The sequence below is a fragment of the Bombina bombina genome, chromosome 4, assembly GCF_027579735.1.
Source record: "Bombina bombina isolate aBomBom1 chromosome 4, aBomBom1.pri, whole genome shotgun sequence".
NCBI lineage: Eukaryota > Metazoa > Chordata > Amphibia > Anura > Bombinatoridae > Bombina > Bombina bombina.
The window spans coordinates 431,837,313-431,861,714 of NC_069502.1; the positions used below are offsets into that span (position 1 = coordinate 431,837,313).

General features: G+C 34.7%; 1 protein-coding gene across 1 annotated transcript; it reads left to right on the top strand.

Moving 5' to 3' along the window:
• Positions 1-21,374: 21,374 nt before the first annotated feature.
• SST (somatostatin) lies at positions 21,375-24,170 on the top strand. The gene is made up of 2 exons (XM_053709048.1): positions 21,375-21,604; positions 23,682-24,170. The coding sequence occupies exons 1-2, from the start codon at positions 21,470-21,472 to the stop codon at positions 23,892-23,894; spliced, it is 348 nt and encodes a 115-aa protein (XP_053565023.1). The 5' UTR covers positions 21,375-21,469; the 3' UTR covers positions 23,895-24,170.
• Positions 24,171-24,402: the final 232 nt, after the last annotated feature.

Here is a 24,402-nt window from a genome sequence, read left to right on the forward strand (position 1 = left end):
AAAACAATATGAGGGACGTAACAAATTCGGTCACCAGCTGGCACGCTATCTTAAACATAAAACACATAAAAAATACATCTTACACATCGTTGATGAGAAAGGACGGCCGCAATACTCCACACACACTATAGCTCAAACATTCAAAACATTCTTCCAAAAACTCTATAATATTAAAAATGACTCTGACTCACACACAAGGGACCATATTACACGACCACAATTGATAGATAGCTTTCTCCAACACTTGAACCTTCCCACTATTACGACGGAGCAAATAGACAATCTAGAGAACAACTTAACACTAGAGTAAGTAAAACTAGTTATCAAAGATCTACCGACTGGGAAAGCACCGGGCCCAGATGGCTTTGGCCACAAGTACTATTCGATTTTTCGAGAAGCCTTGTCGACACACATTTTAGCTTACTTCCATTCTATCGATTCATCTAAGGCCTTTTCCGCGAGAGCTTTAGAGGCTCACATAACATTGCTACCAAAACCAAACAAATCATTAGTTCTCCCCGCAAACTACCGCCCGATCTCGCTATTAACCACAGATATCAAAATATTTGCTAAGGTACTGGCCCATAGACTAAACAAAATTTTACCCAATATCATACACCCAGACCAAGTATGCTTTATCCCAGGTCGTGAAGCTAAAGACAACACGGTCAGAGCCCTGCATTTGATACACTATGCCAAGAAAAATAATATACCATCTATACTATTATCCACAGATGCCGAAAAGGCTTTTGACCGTGTTGCCTGGGATTATTTAAAAGCCACTCTGACTCATATTGGTCTTGGCCCGCGAATACTAAATAGAATATTTTCCTTATACTCTCAACCTAGTGCACGAATAATGATAAATGGAAGCCTATCCAACCCCTTCCCAATAACGAATGGGACACGACAGGGATGTCCCTTGTTGCCTCTTTTGTTCACATGTGTAATAGAGACACTGGCTACAAGCATTAGACACAACCCACAGATACACTGAATTAGTCTAGGCCCCCAACAATATACGGTCTCCCTTTTTGCCAACAACATGCTTTTTTCCCTTACAAAACTCGAGGAATCCATACCACACTTAAATGTAGGATTTGAGAAATTTTGCTTACTCTCCAATTTTGTCATAAATAAGAACAAATCTGAAATCCTAAATATAAACCTGAATGACCCCAATACGGTTTTCCGGAAGGGGTGGAGCTCTGATACACCTGCTCCAGGTCGGCGTTCAGGTGAACGCACAAGGGAAATACTACCCCTAAGCTCATAGCCACATAGCCCGCAGAAGTTGGTTGCTTTTCTGGGGGTTGTTACTTTCAGTGGCGATACGGAGTGTAATTACCTGCACTCGAGCTGGAAAAACCTACATGGCCGTTAATGGCCTGCGGCTATACCGCATCTTGCCTGATGTGTCAGGCACCGAAATAAGACTGCAGGAGCCCTAGGGCATTAATCTGAGAGAGTGTACATTGCCTTCTTAATAGCCGCGTTTACGAAACCGGCTTTCCTTAGTGGTCCCCGCAGCTGGAAAACAAACTGCAATTTCTGCAGAGGACGTACTCACTGAGTACATATTCCCTAGGAGGAGCAATTGGAGGACGGAGCTCCCGACGCCTGGAGACAGCTAAAGTTCACGCCCCAGATCCATTACCTGGCTATAGGAACAAGACGGGGCTTACCGATATCAGCAAAGCTGTTCCGTGGAAATTAAAGAGCTGCTGACGCCTGGAGGTTTTGATTATAGCATTATCGAGGCTTTTTCTGTGGGAGGAGGGAGCTGCTGACGCCCGGAGGGATCCGAGCTTCACGCTCCAAACTCGCAGAAAGCTTCAGGAACATTATCGCTATACCTAGGTGCAGGAGCATACAGTCACAGGTATTATTATCGGGGATCTGCTTGGTCAAAACGGGCTTACAGGGTCATACCTGGGGAAAAGGTAGCCTGATGGAGTTATAATGGGACATGATAGCCCGGTGGAAATAACCTATTGATACCTTGGAACGCAAGTATTGACATTTTCTTCTTTTTATTTATTTGGACATTTTTTGTTGCTGCCTCTAGTGAATATCTTGGGGTATAAATGATAAAGTCTGGCAAAGCCTTTAATATGGGCAGTATTCACGCTTAAAGAGGAGAACTTAATACTGCTAAATTAAGCAACACAAAGGCAAGACGTTTGGCAGCATTGATGTATATGTAAATGTGTTGGACATTCATAGTGGACTAATTTTTTCCCAGCAGATATTCGAGACCTGGTAGAAATTGTTCTTTCTTTTTTTTTTTTTTCTGTGGGGAGAAAGTACGTGGCATATTAAGCATTGTAACTTGCAGGATGTTTAAAGGAGAATTGTTTTGTTGATTCTTGTTAATATAGCCAGATAAAGAGAGGGGAAACAGTGTCAAAAAATAACAGCTTTTTTTTTTTTTTTTTTTTGTTTGGTGCATAATACTGGCCTTTTTTGCTATCTAGAAGCCGATAGGTGGTTGGTAAAAAGTGTTTGTGTTTCTTTTTCCTCTTTATTTGCTTGGATTGTTATAACTCTGTTGCCTAAAACATTGTTTCGGCATCTGTTTCAAATATTGTTCTAAATAGGAGGGAGCTGTTGTAGTTTTGAATCTCAGGCTTGGTCTCAGGCATTTGAAGGTTGTCAGCATTGATTTTTTTGTTTAGTTATCAATTTTGTCTGTGTATAGTGCACACACTAGCACCTCACGGTAACACTATTTAGTAAGTTGAATGTAATTTTCATTCTCTGATACACTTTGTCAATTTTTTTTTTTTTTTTTTTGTGTGGTGTTTTTTTGTTTGTTTTGTCTTGTATCCACACATTTAGGTATTTAGAAGGATTACACATTTTACACCCAGTCACTCAACACTCACTCTCACTCAGTATACCCCAGTAATCTCACGATTACCTTACTATCACTTATTTATTTCTATTAGTATTTTTTTTTCTTTTTTCCATTCAATGGAAAGGTTTGTCACACAAGGCAGACAAAGCTCACCAATAATGCCTTCCAAATCAAGAGAAAAGAAAGGAAATAAAATGCCAGAAGTCAGTCTTGAGACTACTAATGAACCCTTAAATGAGCCCCAAATATTGATAGCCCAAATAAATCTGCTTTTCACACCTCAATTTGAGGCGATTAAAAAAGATCTTTCTAATATTTCTATAAATTTAGATATGCTTACTACTGAAGTAAAGCAATTTTCTGCAAGGTTAACAGAAGCGGAAAATAGAATTTCGGATGTGGAAGATTTAGTAAATAACCATGATAATATATTAGCCAAACAAGAATCCAAGATCAAAAATTTACAATCTCGCCTGGAGGATATGGAGGATCGCTCCAGGCGGAATAATTTAAGAGTTGTAGGTCTCCCAGAGACAGCAGAATTTGAAAATATGTTGAATTTTGCTTCTAATACTTTACCCCAGTTATTGGGATTTCCTCCCGCCAAATTACCCCTGCAGATAGAAAGAGCACACAGGGTAGGTCCAAGGAAATATAATGAAGATGGCTCTTTAAGAAATAGAGTGTGCTTATTCAAGGTCTTGAGGTTCCAAGATAAAGTTGAGTTGCTTAAGTTGTATAGGAAAATGGACACATTCACTATTGCCAGTAAAAGAGTTTTTATATTTCAAGATTTTTCAAATGAGACTTCCTCAAAGAGGAGAAATATGGCTCCATATTGCTCACAACTGATAGATAAAGGTATAAAAGCACACATGGCTTATCCAGCCAGAATTATTGTAGAAAAGGATGGTACAAAGAAAACCTTAAACACTATAGCGGAAGCTAAGGATTTCATAGCTAATCTTGACTCTCTACAGAACTAGAGGGAAACTCTAATAGCAGTAAAAATTAAGATAAAGACTTGTAAGGTTATATGGATTTTATTTTATGTCCCTGTATGTTTGTCTTCCCTTCCTTCTTTTTTTTTTTTTTTTTTTTTTTTTTTTCCCCTCTCCCCTTCTCTCCCCCCCCTCCAACTCTGCGCTCTGGAGGATAGGATTCTAATTTTGGGTCTATGATTGAGTTTTGTAAATATTTTAAGATATTATCCTGGAATGTGGGGGGTATTTCCTCCCCGGCTAAACGTAAACTGATCATAAAAACGTTAGGTAAACTGAAACCAAGTATTGCTTTCCTCCAAGAAACCCGCTTAAAAGATAGTGAAATGGTTAAGTTGAAATCAAAATGGGTGGGAGAAGTTTTAGGAGCCCCCAGTGTAGGTAGAAAAAGCGGGGTGGCGATTTTGTTTAATAAAGATTTGACGTATAGTATCACGAGCAGTGAGATAGATGTAGAGGCTAGATATATTATTGCACAAGTCCAAATAAATAACACAAAAATAATACTATGTAATATATATGGGCCTAATGGATTTTCCCCCTCTTTTTGGGATAATATGAAAGTTAAATTATTTCCATATATTAAATATAATCTCATTGTAGCGGGAGATTTTAATATGTGTTTATATCCTGACCTAGAGAGATTTAACGTAGATCATTGTGCCCGATATAATAGACAGGCTAAATATTTTAAAAATTTCTGTACCCGTTTAAAATTAATCGATATTTGGAGGGCTAAGAATCCTGATAAAATTAAATTTACCTGTGAATCCAAGTCCTTCAAAACTTTTTCACGAATAGATTATATTTTTATTTCAGAATCCCTGTCTATTGTTAAATCTCAGGCGTCCATAAATGATATAATGATCTCCGATCATGCTATTTTAACGCTCCATTTTGATACACTGGGTAAACCCAAAGACAAAGTAAATACCTTCTACTTCCCTAGATATCTATATAAGAATATTAGATTTAATAACTGGTTAAGACAGAAGTGGAAGGATTATTGTACACTGAATATAGCGCAGTATAATCCGATTGAAAATTTTTGGGAGGCCTCCAAGGCTGTCTTAAGAGGAGAGATTAGTGCTTATGTTTATGCTAGAAAGAAAAAAGTAAACTCGATTGAAAAGCAAATGATGAATTGCGTCAGGAATGCATATAGAAAATTTTTCAATAACCATAGTAATGAAAATTGGGGAAAATATATTAAGGCTCGGCAGGAAAGGGATTTATTATTAGAACAAAAAGCTCAAGAGGAGAACACTAGACTTAATATGCATTTTAGGGCTTTCCATGGATGTTCAGCCAAATATTTAGCAATGTTAGTAAGAAATAGAAAAAAAAAAAACTATATACTTGCAGTCAAAGAAAGGGAGATAAGATTTACAGATAACGTAGATGTTATGAGGGTTTTTTATGATTATTATCAGAATCTATACTCTGAGAAAAAAAGCGATATAGCAAATCAGGAAGAATTTTGGGCTAAAATCCAAATCCCGAAAATAACTCAGGAAGATTTAATCTTACTAAACGCTCCTATATCACTGGAAGAAGTGACTGAGGCAATAAAAAAAGCGAAATTGAACAAGGCCGCAGGCCCAGATGGCTTCCCAGTAGAATATTTGAAAATTCTAATGGAGGACATATCACCTATTTTACAAAAGCTTTATAATAATTACTTCATTTTAAATAAGCCCATTTCAAATTATTTTTCAGCAGCTAACATATCTTTAATATTTAAAAAAGGGAAAGATCCGGAAGACCCTGCCTCATATAGGCCTATATCAGTGTTAAATGCGGACTATAAAATACTAACTTCTATAATAGCTGGTAGGCTTGCACATTGTCTCACTGACATCATCCACCCAGATCAAACCGGTTTTATGACAAATAGGAATTCCTCGAAAAATATTAGAAAACTTGTTACATATGTGGATTACATATGGTCTATAAATGGAACAAGAAATCCTCAATTGACTCAGGATCTAGCAATTCTTACACTTGATGCCGAAAAGGCGTTTGATTCGATTAATTGGGAATATCTATTCAGTTCAATATCACAATTTGGATTCCATAACCAATTTCTGTCTTTTATACGTAATCTTTATAAGAATCCTATTTCTTACTTGCTGGTGAATGGGTCTCTTTCGTCAAAAATTACAATGGGTAGAGGTACGAGACAGGGCTGCCCAATATCTCCATTACTCTTTAATTTAGCCGTAGAGCCGCTAGCAATATGGCTTAGGGATATAATATCAGGCATAAAGCTAGGAGCAAGTAGGCTAAAAATATTGCTTTATGCTGATGATCTATTGATTTTTCTCCAGAATACTACCCATTCGATCCCATTAATAGTAGACACCTTACAGTTTTTTGCATCGTTTTCTGGGTATAATATAAATTGTAATAAGAGTGAAATTATGTGGCTAAATAAAACTAATACCAGTCTGCAACAGATCCCGTTTAAAACCACAGAAACCCTTAATTACTTAGGTATTAAGCTCAGCCCCAATCCTAATAAATGGTATGTAGAAAATTATGGTCCCTTGATTCAAAAAATTATTGAGGACTTAAAGTTATGGGTATCTCTTCCTCTTTCGATAGCAGCCCGAGTAAATTTAATTAAAACTATTGTTTTCCCAAGATTTTTATATCTTCTCCAAAACCTTCCTCTTTTTATTAATAGTCAAGACCGACGGAGAATTAACTCTGCTTTTTCTAACTTTATCTGGAAAGACAAGAAACCAAGAATAGCGTTAAAAAAGATGACCCAACCCTATAGAATGGCAGGCCTTGCATTACCAGATATTCATATTTATAATATAGCCTTTTTAGCTAAAGTAGCAATTGAGTGGATGGTAGATACGAATAGGGTTTCATCGAATGACATTGAGAGTTTTTTTGTATATCCTTTTTCTCTGAAAGCAATCTTACATTGCCCTTTGAAAGTACTTCCAATGAATGTAGATTGCTTGATATCTTTTAAAAATATTATTATAGCCTGGTATAAATTGTGTAGTATATTGGAGATGGATCCATATTATTCAGATTACCTTCCTATTATGGGTAATCCAAGTTTCATACCCGGAATTAATCAAGATAATTTCAGAAAATGGTCTGATAAAGGACTGAAATATATTGCTCAATTATTAGCAAATGACTGGTGTGTAGTATCCTTTGAAACCCTTCTATTACAATTTGAAGTACCCAGAACTAGTTTTTTTTCCTATCTACAAGTAAGACATTATATAGAGGATATGAGAAAGGATAGGAATCAATCTAAGGAATGGACAGATATTAATATATATATATATCAATATACAACAGGCTCTACATCTATCTCTCTGCTATATGATATTTTACTTGCTAAACAAAGCCTTATCTCTTTGAATAAAACTTATGATAAATGGAAACTTAATTTTCCCAACTTAGAGTTATCAAGAATGAATGCAAGCTTTCTGACTACAAGGAAGTTAGCCATATCTATGAGTTGGAAAGAATCCCATTATAAACTTATCAATAACTTTTATATAACGCCAGCCCACTTAGCAAAAATGTATCCACTACAAATGGCTAGCTGCCCACGCTGTAATTTTGTCAAGGCAGATATTTGTCATATGTTTTATCTTTGTCCTAAAATGATGCAGGTGTGGCAGAAGGTAGTTTTCTGGATAAATAAACTGTACAACTTAAATATATATATAGACATGGAAACAATTATGTTTTTAAAAAGATATACAAATGAGCTAGGAATACAAGTTAAAATATTAAATACGCTTATATTGCTGGTAAGACATTTGATCGTAAAAAATTGGAAATCTACAGCTGCACCCTCATTGGCTAGGATAATTAAGGAAATACAAAATCATATTGTTTTTGAATCATTTCATATGAAGAGTGTTAAGGAACATAAAATAAAGAAATTTATATACGGCTGGTTACCTATAATTAAAACATACACATTACAGATTCAGAAACAAATACTGTATCCTTTTTTAAGCTCGGAGACATTTGCAGAGCTGGCTATATTAGAGATATTTCCGGTAAATTGGTATTCTTCAGCTAGAGAAATTTAATATCCGAATGGTGGAAGTATTAGAGAGAAAGGGATTTTGAAATATTAAGGTCACCTATATATTTTGGAGACTCTAGGGTAAAGGAGTTATAATTTATGTCAAGATGGGAGAGGCCCCGAGGTGGGGGAGAAGGGGAGGGTTCTCCTCTTTTTTTTTTCTTTTTTTTTTTTTTTTTCTCTCTTTTTTCTTTTTCTTTTTCTTTCTTTTCTTCTTTTCTCACACAGAAATTGTTTTATATAAATATAAACACGAGAAGCACATATTGATAGAAAGATAGATAAATAAGGGGAGACAAAGTTGAAAACAGAATCATGTTCAATTTTTTTTCTTTTCTTTTTTTTCTGTTTGTATATATATTTATCTTGTTCTAAAGGGAAACAAAAGGTGTTGCAACCCTTAAGATGACTTTGTCTCTGAAATATGATTGTATTATCTTAAATGTGCTTCAACCAATAAAAAACAATGTAAAAAAAAAGAGACACTGGCTACAAGCATTAGACACAACCCACAGATACACTGAATTAGTCTAGGCCCCCAACAATATACGGTCTCCCTTTTTGCCAACAACATGCTTTTTTCCCTTACAAAACTCGAGGAATCCATACCACACTTAAATGTAGGATTTGAGAAATTTTGCTTACTCTCCAATTTTGTCATAAATAAGAACAAATCTGAAATCCTAAATATAAACCTGAATGACACTGACAGACGGATTGTCAAACAACTCACCACATTCACATGGTGCCACTCGGCATTAAACTATTTAGGAATTAAACTTGCCCCAACGTTTGCAGATATGTATACTCTAAACTACATCCCAATTAAGCGTGCAATTATTAATGATCTATCATCGTGGAGATCTAAACAAATTTCCTGGTTAGGACACATAGAAGTAATTAAAATGAACGTTTTCCCAAGAATACTTTACTACCTCCAAACCTTACCTATCCCACTCCCGACAAATTATTTGCACACTATACAAAAAGCTTTTAAAGACTATATTTGGAACAAAAAAAACCCAAGAATCATTCACCATATAATGCAATCCCCCAAATCTCAGGGAGGGTTGGGAGTTCCAAATCTTGAACTATATAGACAGGCCATATTTTTACAACGGATTGTGGACTGGAATATCCACTATCAACACAAACATTGGGTCCCTTTAGAACATCTTATAGCGCAAAAACCGCATCTTGGTCGAATGTGCTGGAGCGATACAAACAAACACAAAGTAACAATTTATGATAACCCGGTAACACAAAAAACATTTCAGATGTGGAAAAAGATCATCACCACGTCATTGTTTATCTCCTCTATCCCTTCTCCCCTGACATCTTTGATAGAGAATGGGGAATATACACTGAGACCTTACTCCAATTTGTCAACAACTGACATGGTTAACAGAGATTTCGGAATTCACTATATAATAACAAACAAAACTATGCGCACACAACTAGAACTAATAGATGAGGGATATGAATGTTTTGTCAACTGGTTTACATACAGACAGGCAAGAAATTACATACTTCAACACAAACAATCTAACAATATGACCAGACCAATGACAAATTTCGAAACTTTATGCATGCAAGCGCCTCCACTTAGACACACACTGTCGAAAATATATAAATTACTGCTCCAAAAACCACCAGGATATATACCCCCATACTTAGAGAGATGGGAAACGGATCTCGGAATTATAATCACCCCTCAGACGAGTTCCTCGATACTCCAAGCCACAATGAAATCCTCCATCTCATCCTCCATTCTAGAAGTCAACTTCAAGTTGTTACATAGATGGTATTTTACTCCCCAGAAAATACATAGATTATTTCGCTCACAACCAAATAAGTGTTGGAGATACGGACACGTAAATAGTAATGCCGCACATATGTGGTGGTGGTGTAATGTAATTCAAAACTATTGGAGACAAATAATCACCGAAATAGAATCAATGTTAGGTACCGAGTTCCCACTAGACCCGTTGATATGGCTATTAAATAGACCTCCCCACATTAAATACAAACCCTATCTTCGTTTATTTACGATCATGACTAATGGGATCAAAACACTGATTGCAAAAAACTGGAAACATAGAGAGGTCCCCACCTTAGAAATGTGGATTAGAAAGGTTACAGATTTAATTGAGTTAGAAGAATATCATTATCTTAAAACTGAGAGAATGGAGATCTATACAGAGATTTCCTGCACATGGGATGCATATGTACAGACATATAGAAAACAAAATAAAATAAAATATTAAAAATAAAAACATAAATGTGTGATAAGAACACTTTGGGACGCTGTGTTTGGGGCAGGACGATCCTCCTCTTTACCCTCCCTTTTTTCTATACTTCCTTACCCTGAATATTTACTTCTTTTCATGCTCTATTCTTTTCCTCTTCATTTCCTATATATTTCTTAAACCTTTTAAGAGTATGATATAATACTAAGACCCTCAACTAAGGGTCACAGAATCATTTTTTACCTTTGTGTTTTAACATTTAGATACCATTGATTGTAAGAACTGGTTATGTGAACCTATAAAAATAACAAGTGTTGAAACTAAACAAATGAGGAGCTGCGTCTCCTATTACCTGTATTGTTCTATCTAATTTTCAATAAAGTTGTTTGGAAAAAAAAAAAACAATTTTACATTGTACTGTCCCTTTAAAGGGACAGTCAACACCAGCATTTTTGTTGTTTTAAAAGATAGATAATCCCTTAATTAACAATTCCCCAGTTTTGCATAACCAACACAATTATAATAATACACATTTTACCTCTGTGATTACCTTGTATCTAAGCCTCTGCAGACTGCCCCCTTATTTAAGTTCTTTTGACAGACTTGCATTTTAGCCAATCAGTGCTTACTCCTCAGTAAATTCACGTGCATGAGCTTAATGTTATCTATATGAAACACATGAACTAACCCCCTCTAGTGGTCAAAATGCATTCACCTTAGAGGTGGCCTTCAAGGTCTAAAAAAAATAGCATATGAACCTCCTAGGTTTAGCTTTCAACTAAGAATTCCAAGACAACAAAGCAAAATTGGTGATACAAGTAAATTGGAAAGTTTTTTTTAAAATGACATACCCTATTTGAATCATGAAAGTTTTTTTGGATTTGACTGTCCTTTTAAAGTCTATGGGTATTTAGATAAATCATTTGATAGGTTTTCCAAAGTATTGTGATCAACACCATAATATCCATTTATATCAAACTTTTGGTCACAGCAATTTGCTTTAATTCAAATGTGCATAAATTATACCAATAACAGTGCAGAATGGAAAACTCAGAAAGCAGCATGTGATACTGCCCATTTATCACTCGTAACGAAAGTGTTGGAGCATATCAGTTAACTGAAACAGCTCCCTCCATCAAATTCACAATCCACTTTATAGCATTATCTAGTAAAGGTTAAACACACACACACACACACTACAAATAAGTGTAAATTGTACAGTTCTGAAGAAAACTTATAAAATTAGGTTAGGTGTAGGCCAGAAGGTTCTCTACCAGGATGGATGCAACAAAATAAAGGAGAGAAAAGGGAAGAGAATTTGCACTGTTGCACAGTGTCGTTAAATATTAACCATTCCAAAAAAGTTTTAAAAAACAAATCATTGCAAACATACTATTATCAATCCCTCTCCTTAGAAAATCTCTGTGTGAACAAGAAGGAAAAGAGCCAGAAAAATGGAAAAAGAAACCTGTGTCTCGTCCTTCCCCCCTCGGTTTCCTGGCCAATAACTGGAACCTCTGCATCAGATAGGGATGAAGACCACAGAGTAAAGTAACCTAGTCAAAATGGCAAAAGTGTTTTGGTCCTAATGGCTAAAGCAAACTATCCCCTATATAGCCATTGCTTTATAAAGTTTTGCTCCATAACTGTGGATTGCTGTGACTCGTGCACCCCCATCCTGTGGTCTGCTTCTCCATTATGTCAGGTTGATGCACATTAGGCCATCATTAGGGGGGCATAATCCTTATCTGAGGGTAAATACACAACATCCTCAAGCTTTATTGGGATATGTCTTCTAAATAATGTATGTGTATGGGTATCTGTGCTACAATACTTCAATTAATCTTCATTTTTTGTTAACTAATGTATTGGTCTCTTAATTCAAGCACTATGCTAATAAGTAACATGCTGTTGAGTATGCAGTAGGTTAAATAGCACATACCAACACAGCAAGACACTTGGATACCAGATTGGGAAGGTATGTTACCATGGGGTATATGATCACATTTTTTCACACAGTTTTAATGGTTTAGCCTATTACTTAGCTATTTTATAGTTTACAAAGTCTCATATAGCTCCCTCCTTAAATCTTCCCTGATATATAGGGCTAACACATATCCTGGCTTCATCTAGGGGACATTAAAGGGAAAGCCAACTGTCTAATTATTTCCTACTGGATAATTTACCTTTTACTTAATGGGACAATGAACTGCAAAATTGTTTTTCTTTTGATGTGTTTCCAATGACTTGTTATACCAGCTGTATATGTATGAAAATGTGCTTCTTTTTGTTTATTTTTGTATATGAAATAACTTGCTTTGTTCTTTGAAAGGATAACCCATTAAAAAGAGTTAAGCTTGCAGGGAAATAATATATCCTTTATCGTATCATCTGTACACACACATGCTTCTTCATATTATCTCTGTCTATATTCCAAAACCCAATACTTAGAGAGAACAATTTAAAATTAATATTGCATTATTTATTTCTCCTAACCCCCACTGGAAGTATAATTTCTTCTGCTGGCTACTCTTACACAGCTTTTCTAGACTATATCCAATATACTCTAGTAGGTAAAATGGATCATTGGGAACCAATTTAAGGGAAGAAATGTAGGATACACTGTCCATTTAAGATTTTGTGCTAATTAATATGCCCTGATTTTACATTGATTTATAAAATATTACTCCCAATCCATTTATATAGTAGTGCTTATTTAGTCACTCTCAAGATTTGATGTTTTGTTTTGTAAATGTAATGTATTTTTGAAAATATACATTTATTTAAAATCTGATGACTGCAACACGTTCCAAAAAAGATGGGACACAGGCAATTTAGGACTAATAGCAATGTGACAAGTTGAAATATGAAGGTGATGTGAAACAGGTGAGGAAATCTTGTAATCAAAGTATATAAGGAGCCTCGAAAAAAGACGTATTCCTTCAAGAGCAAGAATGGGTCGAGGCTCGCCAATCCGCCAACAGATGTGCCAGCAAATAATACAACACATTAAGAACAACATTCCCCAATGACAAATCAGTAGGATTTGGGGCATTTCACCTTTTACAGTGCACAATACGACTTCTGAATGAGCGTGATCTCTGATCCCTCAGATCTCACAGTCTCAAAAACTGTCATGAGTCTGTAATGGATTTCCTGACATGGGCTTGGGAATAATTTAGTAAACCTTTGTCAGTCAACACTATTCCCCGCTGCATCCACAGATGCAAGTTAAGGCTTTACTATGCAAAGCAGAAGCCATAAATCAACACTGTCCAGAAGTGCCGCCATCTTCTCTGGGCTTGGTCTCATCTGAGATGGACAGTAGCACAGTGGAATCATGTTTTGTAGTCCGACGAGTCAACATTTCAAATAGTTTTTGGAAAAGAACTGCTGTTGTGTTCTCCGGGCCAAAGAGTAAAAGGGCCATCCAAGCTGTAATCAGCATCAGGTCCAAAACCCAGCGTATGTCATAGCATGGGTGTGTGTCTGTGCCTATGGCATGGGTAAAGTCCACATCTCTGAGGGCACCATTAATGCAGAAAGATATGTATACATTTTGGAGCAACATATTCTGCCATCCAGACGTCGTCTTTTCCAGGGATGTCCCTGTATTTTCCAGCAGGACAACGCTAAACCACATTCTGCCCGGATTACAAGCACATCTTACATCTTTATAAACAATAACAATTCTGGTGTAGACTGTCCATTTAAAATCATGTATCTTTACCATGTGGGAACATATCTTACAGTTCCCACATGGCAAAGAACCTTAAAATAAGGGAGGCTTTTTCTGCATTTCTGTTGAAATTACTTGATACAAGGGGAGCACAATTGTTGCTGGCCCTCCTAAATGTGAACTGTGGTTTAGTTGTAAAGAATGATGACAATTCCATATCAGGTTTTAGGATCTACCAATGTTTCTTGAAAATCTCCCTTATATTTTAACTTTGAGTCAAATACGTAGAGATGAATCTAATATGGGGATCAGAAGTTTTTATTTTTGCTTTTAACAATTCTTAGGGCTTTTTTAAATAATCTATTTTGGAAGAACTGTGTATTGTTTTACTCAGTTTGCTTCCATATTTATTTTTAAAGTCAAAGTGCTGCTTTAAGTTAATATTCTTCTTGTAAGGACACCTTTGGGTGTCAAAGCCCTAAACTTTCATTTTTTACATATATTATGAGTTTATAAGAAAAAATAACTTTTTGTAAAAGGTACCACGTGTAGCTGATAGAGAACAATATCGGCAACTTGAAAACACATTCTCAGAAAGAATCCCATCCCTGGTCTATACACAAAAGTTATTATTTATATGATCCTTAAATATTAAAGACGTGTACAGAAATAAATCAGGAATGCAACAAGAAATGTCATTGAACAGCAAGAATGTCCCAAAGTAAATAAATAAATACATACATAAAATAAATAAAATAGAAGCATGTAAAATTAATTGGTATAAGCATATAAAGAAATTAAAAACTACAAACAAGAGCAAGCTAATGCTCTATTGTCTCCAACACTTATTTAGAAAAATATTTTATTACAGAACATAGGGTAATTGATGAAAAATCATCTTCCGTACTTTGGTTGAAATAATATATTATACTAGGAATACTTATATATATATATATATATATATATATATAGTACAGATGAAGCTTGCACTCTCTGGATTTTCAAAAAGGTGCTTTATTTAGCAAAAAATGTGACGTTTCGGAGATCAATCACCCCTTCATCAGAGAATCCAGAGAGTGCAAGCTTCATCTGTACTGTATTAATTTGTGCCTGCACCCTGGTAGATGCTTTTTAAGTGAGAGTGCGCTTTCTTTACTCTATTATATATATATATATATATATATATATATATATATATATATATATATATATATATATATATATATATATATATATATATATATATATATATGTATATACAACTTAAAACAACTGCCATTTAAAAATGAACACAAACAATTGAAAACTAATGTTATGTACAACAGGATCTAAGATTTATATCAAAATAATCAAGTGAAAGCTTGATAGATAATTTAATTCAATTTTTCCTCTCAGTACATTTGTGAACAAGTGTAATTGAATAAGAAAATATTAAGTGCCTTTAAATTTAGTTGTTTATAGCTTCAAAACACATTAACAATATTTTTACATTGCCAGTAAAACTAAAAAGTATTTAGTGTGGAAGCTGAGTTAAACCAAAGGAAATATGAACAATCTTAATTAGCTGTTTACTTGACTTGATTCAGCCATTCGCAAATAAAAACAAACCCAATTAAATAGTGCATCTACTTCCAAATTAACTATAAGTGTAGTGTTTAAAGATGGCACAGTCAATAAAGATTTGAAAATTGAACTTGAACAGACCCCATCTCAGATCAGAGGAATGGCAGATGAAGAGAAAGCAATACATGTCCCATTAACTGAAGATAACTAGATCAGACAGCTGATAAATATAGAAGTGCTAAGTTTCCTGCATGTCTGTGGATGCAGCTACAATGCACTGAATTAAAGTAATAGAATACTAAAGTAATTGATTTTATATGCATGGGGTACAGTATGTCAAACATTAAGCAATGCATTGCAAAATATCTTCTTACAAAAAAATGTTTTAAAAGCCTTTAAAACTACCAATTGCATTGACTTTCAGTGCATGGACATACACCCTTAAAAGTGTATGAGAGTATGTTTATCTTATCTTCTTTTCTGTGCCCAATTAGGAAAGCCAATTAGGGGCAGATATGGTTTAGAAATCTGTATGTAGAATGTTGCATGACCAGGGTTCTGAATTGGAAGAAAGAGGAAAAACTAGAATTTTCATGTTTAAAATTACCACAAAACATAATAATAATAATAATAATAATAATAATAATAATAATAATAATAATAATAATAATAATAAACAAATAAATAAATAATGAAAGTACATTACAATGTTGCTTTAATACATATAATTAATACTTTTAATGGCAATTACATTTTAGTTTAATATTCCTTTAAGCCATATATACCATGGTGGAAGAATAATCACTGTGAAAAGGCATTGACATTTAAAGATATCAAGTCTTTTTTTAATGTGCCCTTAAGCACTAAGTCATAACTTTGCCTGTGTACTGAATTCCTGGTGTCAAGCATGTATGTACCATCAGAAAGTGTATTTGTAAAAGTGTATTCTAAATTTCTTTAAATAGAACTTGTTTTGTTCTAAACAAAATGTACAATTTTATTAATTTTACAAAAATATCATGCTCCCAGACTTTACAAATAGTAGGATCCCACCCACCTAAAATAGCCCATAAATGTAATAGCTCAAAATCATAACATGATAGATACCTTGCAAAATGCTGTAGCATGACATAAATGAGATATTTACAGCATTTTGACAATATGAATGTCATTTACCCTTAAAGGGACAGTTTACTCAAAAAAATTATCCCCTTTAATTTGTTCCCAATGATCCACTTTACCTGCTGGAGTGTATTAAATTGTTTACAATTATTTCCATTACCTTTATATTGGCATTTGAAATTGTTTATTTAGCCAGTGGTATCCCCACCCATACTACAAGTTTTTGGCCTTGAGGCCAAGCTGTGTACACACAGCCAGTAGAAGAAATTACACTCCCAGTGGGTTATAGAAGAGATAAGGTAATAAAATGTTAATTTTCCATTGTTCTCTCCCAGTATTGGTGATTAGTTTATGGACAGATAAGATAAAGAAGCATGTATATGTACACAATGTGATAAAGTAATGAGATCAGATTATACTTACAAGCTCAACCCATTTTTATAGGTTGTGGCTTCAAAGCACAAAATCAGCTGATTCATATACACAAATAAGCCTTAAAAAAGCAGATTTCATACATTTTATACTCTGCAGCTGGTAAAAAAAGTTTTTTGGAAACACATTAAGGGAAAAACAATTTTATAGTATACTGTTCCTTTAAATTACCAATTGTAGATGCAACTTTTCAGCATCCAGTATGTTACTACAGTTTGAGCAGTTTAAGATGCACTAAACTCTAAATTGATGTTATGCTACTAATTAAATAAAAAAAATGTATATTGCGTGCTTCCTTTTCGGGAACTCCAGTGTCACTATATCTTTAATGTGACCTCGTTCAAGCTTAGTTAGACTGATCCAACCGCCGCCCAGCACTGAAGTGTTTTTTATTGTCTTTAGGCCTTGCAAGCAGCTCCTACACAAAGTAACAGCATTCTCCCATCGTCTGCTTTCCTGGACCATTACAACCATTCCCCTGAATGTAAAAGACAAGAAAAGCAGGCAGTGGGAACACACTGTTACTGGGTGTATGGATGGGAAGGTAGGGCATAGTGGGCAGCTTGCTGGTCTTTGAAAAACCACTTCAGTTCTGGGCGGTGGGTGGATCGGATAAGTGCTTACATGGGGGTCAAATAAGGATATGAAGGAACACTTGAGTTGTCGCAAGGGCAGCAATATGATTATTTTTATGCATTTAGCAGCATAACATATTAAAATATTTAGCGTTTAGTGTCCTGTTGAAAGGGCAGTAAAGTCAAAATTAAACTTAAATGGGCTGAATAGAGCATGACATATTATACAAATTTCCAATGCATTTCTATTACCAATTTGCTTTGTTTTTTTTTTGTATATTTTGTTAGAGTAATTGTAGGTGAGCTCAGGAGCATGCAGGTGACTTTAGCCATCTGGCAGCAATGTTTATGATAATAGCTGCAAATACTATGTTATACATAGTTGCAAACACTGCTAACAGAATGATAATGACAAATGCAGCTCCTATAAGTCTACCTTGGTTTACTCTTCAACAACTGATACCAAGAGAACTAAGCAACTTTTAAAATAGATGTAAACAAAATAGTTGCTTACAATTGCATGCTCTATCTGAATCATGAATGTTTCATTTTGACTTTACCTTTTTATACAGTGGAGTATTTCAGATTATTTAATAAACAAGGCAGCATAATCATTTGATTCATTAGCAGCTTTTTTGGGATTCATGTCTAGAAAACTGCCACTTTTTGCCCATATTTGAAAGTTTTTTTTTGCCTGGCACTAACATCATGCAACTGATGTAACTGTGTCCACTTTGCAGTATGCTCTAAGCAGCTGACACAAATATTATATTCATGAGCCTGGAATCTGCAGACACCCATCCCACAGCATTGGACAATGTGACCAGTAGTTTCTAAAGACAATCCCTGATTCCAGGCTCAGCATTAAAGGATTGAATGTAAGACTTCAAAGGCAAATCTCTAGTAGTGAGTTGTCAGTTTGTTATCTCTTCTATGTGTTTAAACTACATACCAGGAATGAGTGACCCAACTGATATCTATTGTGAGAAAAGTTAAAGCATTACAAAGAGAACTGTGTTTATTTAGTGGTATGAAGAATGCATGGTGCTTGTAATAATTTCATTGTATGACACTCTCATGTTATTCTGACACCAAATTGCAGGTGATGGTAATAAGTGATTTCAAGCTTTCAGTTGACATGATTCATTTAGTACAACTGACTGAACACAAGGGAGTCGTGCAAGAGATCCCTGGGGCTTACAATTGTAATAACATATATTTGCTTAAACATTAAGGTTATGCCCTTTTCATTTTCCCTACAAATAAAGCTGGCAACGTCACAGTATGATTTATAGAAAGTGTGTAGGATTAGTGCATTGTGACTGGTGAGGATTTGGTGGGTTAACTGTGTGTTCATTGTAGCCCAGGTGTTTTGCCTGGCTACATTCACATTAGCTTTTTCTAATCTGAAAATTACAGACGTGTAAAGAATGTTCTTGTCAGTGATTGTTTTTCTATCTTACATGAGTAGAGGGGACAAGGTTGGGTAAAACGTGTTTCCTTTCTGAATGTTTGTATCACGTGAGTGTTCACCCTTTAATCCCACGTTTGTCCATTGGTGTGCAGCTGTCCTTTAAGTACTACGATTTATATATACACTTTAGCACTTGGTGCTTGTACCAACATGTTTTGCTTTTTCTTTCTTTTCTTTTGCTGTATCAATGTGGAAACCAGTGCCCAAAGGCTATATTCTTCTATCTTAGTGTAGTTTTAAGGGTCTTTAGCTGCCAAAGTAGGATAATAAAGAATGTGACGAATCCCCTGGGGTGGGAGGCTCTGTGGGGTTAGAATAATACGAGGAGCAGTATTATTTACACACTATTTGATTCATTATTTATTTTGACACCTCTAGTTATGCCACCTGTTTTTGTAGCTACTGTGTGGTGTAGCCTAATATAAAAAGGGAACACGTTCCTCAGATTTGTTTGCAGTGTAGTTTTCTGAAGGATCCTGTAAATTCTGCTCTTAAAATCATGGAGAAATCAGTTAAATAAGTAGGTAAAATTCACTGATGATCGAGATAATCATTTTGCTTCATTTTATTAGCCCAATTTTTTTGAATGAAAACAATGTTTTTTTTTTTTTATCTGTGTGAAAATATGTACTAATATTTTAAAACAGTTTAGTATTGTGATGAGTTCAGCTTTGCATCAATCACAGTGGTTTTCTTTCTTTCACTTTGAACCCATTTGTATGCAATATGTTGTATTTAAAACAAAAAGAAATAAATCAGCCAAATCACAATTGTAGCATTGGGTTCATCTCTACACATTTAAATGGCACACACAAAGTGGAACTCCAGCACTCCAATAATAGAAAAAGGCAATTTATCAAGCAACGTTTCGGGGTCACAGCCCCTTCCTCATGCTATCACTTTTTCTATTATTGGAGTGCTGGAGTTCCACTTTGTGTGTGCTATTTGCAGATTGTTGGGGGGCTGTGGCAGTGCCCCTGGTCTCCTGTGCACCCAGACCTCTGTGCTGTGCTCACTTTTGGACTGTACACATTTAAATGAGTGAACACATTTCTACTTGTTAGTTGCTTCATAATTGTTGCTTTAAATGCAATGCCTACTTTATATTCAGCAAACACTATATTTTTGTAATCCTGCTAAATTAAATCCAAAAGAACCGCCATATAATATTCAGTAGACGGTAAGAAATTTTATTTGAAACCCAGTTTGTGTCTCTTGCCCATATAGTCAATGAGTTGCAGCCCTGATAGGCAGCCAAAGGTTAAACCTGAAAGAGAAATGGCTATACATTTTTTTAAGTAAGCAGAACATAAGAAAACTCATCTTAACTGAGATTTCCTAATCTTTCACTGCACTGTGTCAGCCTTTCACTGTTCAAATTGACAGTTGTGCTTGATAAGTGAGAAGTGAAGGATAAACATCTGGGCTTTGGGAAGCTCTGCACCTTCAACTATAAAGCATTTTTTCCCGGCCACTAAACATTTAAACATACTAGAGGCTACAGCTGGTTTGAGTTTCAAATGCTCCAAAAATGGAAGGTCTCAGTAAACAAAACGCTGAAAGTTTCTTTGCCTGTCAAACATGGAAAAATGGGATTAAAATAGCGAGTGCATAACTTAAAAATGGGAACTTTATAGGATATTAACTATAAAGTCAAATAGGTACAGTATTTGTTTTTGTTTGTTTTTATTGGGGGGTATTGTGGAGCTAAACCTGGTGCACACGTTCCATGTTTTGATGTTTTTTTTATGTTTTTTAAAAGATTTTTTATAAAAATCTTAGTTTCGTAAAAGGGTTTACTAAGGAATAATATGGTATCTAATATTTTACACCTATTAAATACTAATGTGCAATAAGGAAGTGTAGAAAAAAATGTTACACTGTTAGCTATAGAGCCCAATGCTGCACAGCAAGGAATGCCCCGATCTCTGGGCAGTATCTGCCCTAATGTAGTTTGCAGACATTTAATGTTAGTCACGCATATAAATCATCATGTCCCTAAGGAACCACGGTTACATCCAAAAGGAAGATTACACACGCTAATTTGTAGAGGAAGGAAAATATTATGGTTTCTCTGGTATGCAACAAGTTAAATAGCTTAATATAATGCACAAACCTTTTAAATGATTCAAACCTCAAACAGGTTATGCAAATAGCATACACATAAAATGTAGAAATTAGTAAAATAAACCATTTAGATCCTCTAATCTCCATAGCTTTAGTGATTAATCTGCATTGGGGTAATGGTGCGTAAAAGTGGTGGTTATCTCAGGGACCTAAGAAGAGAGGGGGGGGGGTCTTTTTGTTGACGTCAGAGGTAGACTTTAAAAGGGGCTAAGGAGATTCCAGTGGCAGAAGCAGAGGAGCTAGACATAACAGCCTCTTGTAGTTCCTCGTCACTAATAGCTCTTATCGCTGCGCTCAGAACTTCTTGGAGAGATGCAGTCCTGCCGTGTACGCTGTGCTCTGACCCTGCTCTCCCTGGCTTTGGCTGTGAGCTCAATCTCAGCAGCTCCCTCAGACCCGCGGCTCCGCCAGTTTTTGCAGAAATCTTTGGCAGCAGCAGGAAAACAGGTAACTTGATTCTACCTCTATTTTACAAGAGTCCAACCAATACTCAGCCATGATTTAAACACTTGATAGTAGATATAGCTGTTTTACTTTTATATATAAAGATATATTTATAACGTCGGAATTGCTTGGCTAAATTATTGTTAATTTATACTCGAGAAATAATAATATATATATTATTCTTTAATATATGTATACTTCCAAATATATGTATATATATATATATATATATATATATATATATATATATATATATATATATATATATATATATATATATATATATATATATATATATATATATGTATATATATATATATATATGTATATATATATATATACTGTATATATATATATATATGTATATATATATATATATATATATATATATATATATATATATATATATATATATATATATATATATATATTTATAAGAAATACATTTTTATGATTATATTAAATAAATAAATACGTTTTAGGAATTACTGTTTGCTAGGGTTACAAAGCGATAGCACTAAAACTGAATGTGAAAAGTGAAATGTGTGGAATGTACCCAGGCACTGAACTGTCCGTGGTGCTGAAACTCTCAAAGCGTTGTGTGTCAGGTTCCATCAGGAGAACGGAGTAGATATTATTTTTCCATTCAGTATGGAATTGCAACCTAAACAGTAATATCAAATTATTTTTCAATGGAACCTTTGAATGGACATTCCAGTCAAAATGTAAATGCACATAGATAAATTACATATTTGAATAGAAACATATTTGCAATATTCATGCATTGGCAAAAATGCTTCTAGTAAAAGTTATTACTGTTTTAGTGTTAACATTTTTCTTTGCATGTGCATGTGAAGCAAAGCTAGATATTGTCACTGCACCCACATTTTACATAATGCAGCTGCTCAGAGAACCAGTGGGGCTTGTATCATGTCAGCAATTAACAAATTGAGTCATTACCAGATGGTGCAAGCACCTTAGGCTCTCTGAGCAAGTGATGTGTTTAAAATGCTGGTGCACGGAGCATACTTAAATACTCTTTTGAAACAGCTTTAGCTTTTATTAGAAGCATTTTTTGCTAATGAATGTATATTACAAAAATGCTTCTATTCAATACTGAAATGCACCCATGTGGTTTCCAATTTTGGCTGGAATATTCCTTTAACATTTCAGAGGGTTTTTCAGTATCAGCTGGTGTTGTCGTTTACTGTACCTTTCTTGATAGGTAGATAGATAGATGATATAGAGAGATGATAGATAGATAGATAGATAGATAGATAGATAGATATGTTAGAGATAGATGGATGGATATATGATGGATGATAGATATGTATGAACTGAACAAAAACACAGCAAGGTAATTACATTTTTATAAATTTGATATTTGCAGTTGTCCTATGTTTTCAATGTAACTGACATTTCTTGTTAATGCTACAGATCTTATTATTGATATATAGAATAGGATATTTTTCTGGTGCAGAAACACAACTAAAATTTATAGCAATTATTTTTCAATCTACAAAACTGAGGGCTCCAGATATCTGCTTGTTAAAACATGCAGCCTTACAATGAAAGGAATATATCCCACTTACTTTGCTTACCTTAGTCCTTAAATATAACATTAATCAATAATTAAAAAAGTATGTAGAGTTGTTAAAATATTCAAGAAACTTGATTATTTAATGCAACTAAATAAAAAATTAAGTATAATCAAGTGGAGGCCAAAGGAATAATAATAAAATATTTTGAAACTTGGTAGTAATCATTGGTGTATGTGAAATAAGTTAGATGCTATTTAAAATCCCATATTTTTAGATTCAATTATCATATGAACATGCTTCCTTACAGGATAGCCAGTGAAGTTAAGGTAAAACCAATTTTTTGTTTTGTTTTGTTATTTTGAGTAAATCTTTTACTTGTAAATGATGTTAATCTCTTTGTGATTATTTTCCAAAGTGTTGTCAGGCATTTATCTAAAGTTTAACAGTGTTAGCACCAGTCTTTATTATAATCTGAAAATTTTATTCTAGATTTATATTGTTCTCTACCAAAGTCACAATATCACATTCTTTAATTTCAGGAGCTTGCCAAGTATTTCCTGGCAGAATTATTGTCAGAACCATCCCAGTCAGAGAATGACGCATTGGAACCAGAAGATTTGGCCAGAGGTACTGACCAAGAGGATGTAAGACTTGAACTGGAAAGATCTGCAAACTCCAGTCCAGCCTTGGCTCCCAGGGAACGCAAAGCTGGATGCAAGAACTTCTTCTGGAAAACATTCACGTCATGTTAGCTTCCACCTTGCCCCTTTCTCTAGCCCTTTATTTTCCTACTCCCTAAACCTTAAGCAAAAAGCCTTCACCACAGAAGCCGAAGACTGTAAATATTACACACAGTTATGGTGAATTAAGATGTTGATTTGAAGTTGTTTAATAAAACTTTTAGTTGAAATTGTACATGATTTGGTTTGGTCGTAATTTCTCTATAGTTCTTAAAATATGCACTCTGCAGTTCTCAAAGATGTAATATTTTTAATTATTTGTTGCAATAAAGTTTGTTTCAAACTATACATCCTAGCTTTGATCATTGATGAAAAATAGTAAATATATTTTTTACAGATATAATAAAAAGCAGTTTAAGAAAATGCAACACCACTGATTTCGTGATTTTTCCTGTGTTATAACATCCTCATTTTCTATGCATTAAGGGGCATAGTGTTTGTAACATACACACACACACACACATATATATATATAATACATACTTTATGTCTTTATTGACAGCCCTTTGAACAGTAGCTA

Bases quoted from the DNA above. Each gene is read 5' to 3' on its own strand.
- SST (XM_053709048.1), top strand. From the start codon at position 21,470: ATGCAGTCCTGCCGTGTACGCTGTGCTCTGACCCTGCTCTCCCTGGCT. The intron at 21,605-23,681 runs GTAACTTGATTC...CTTTAATTTCAG, and splicing joins TGGCAGCAGCAGGAAAACAG to GAGCTTGCCAAGTATTTCCT.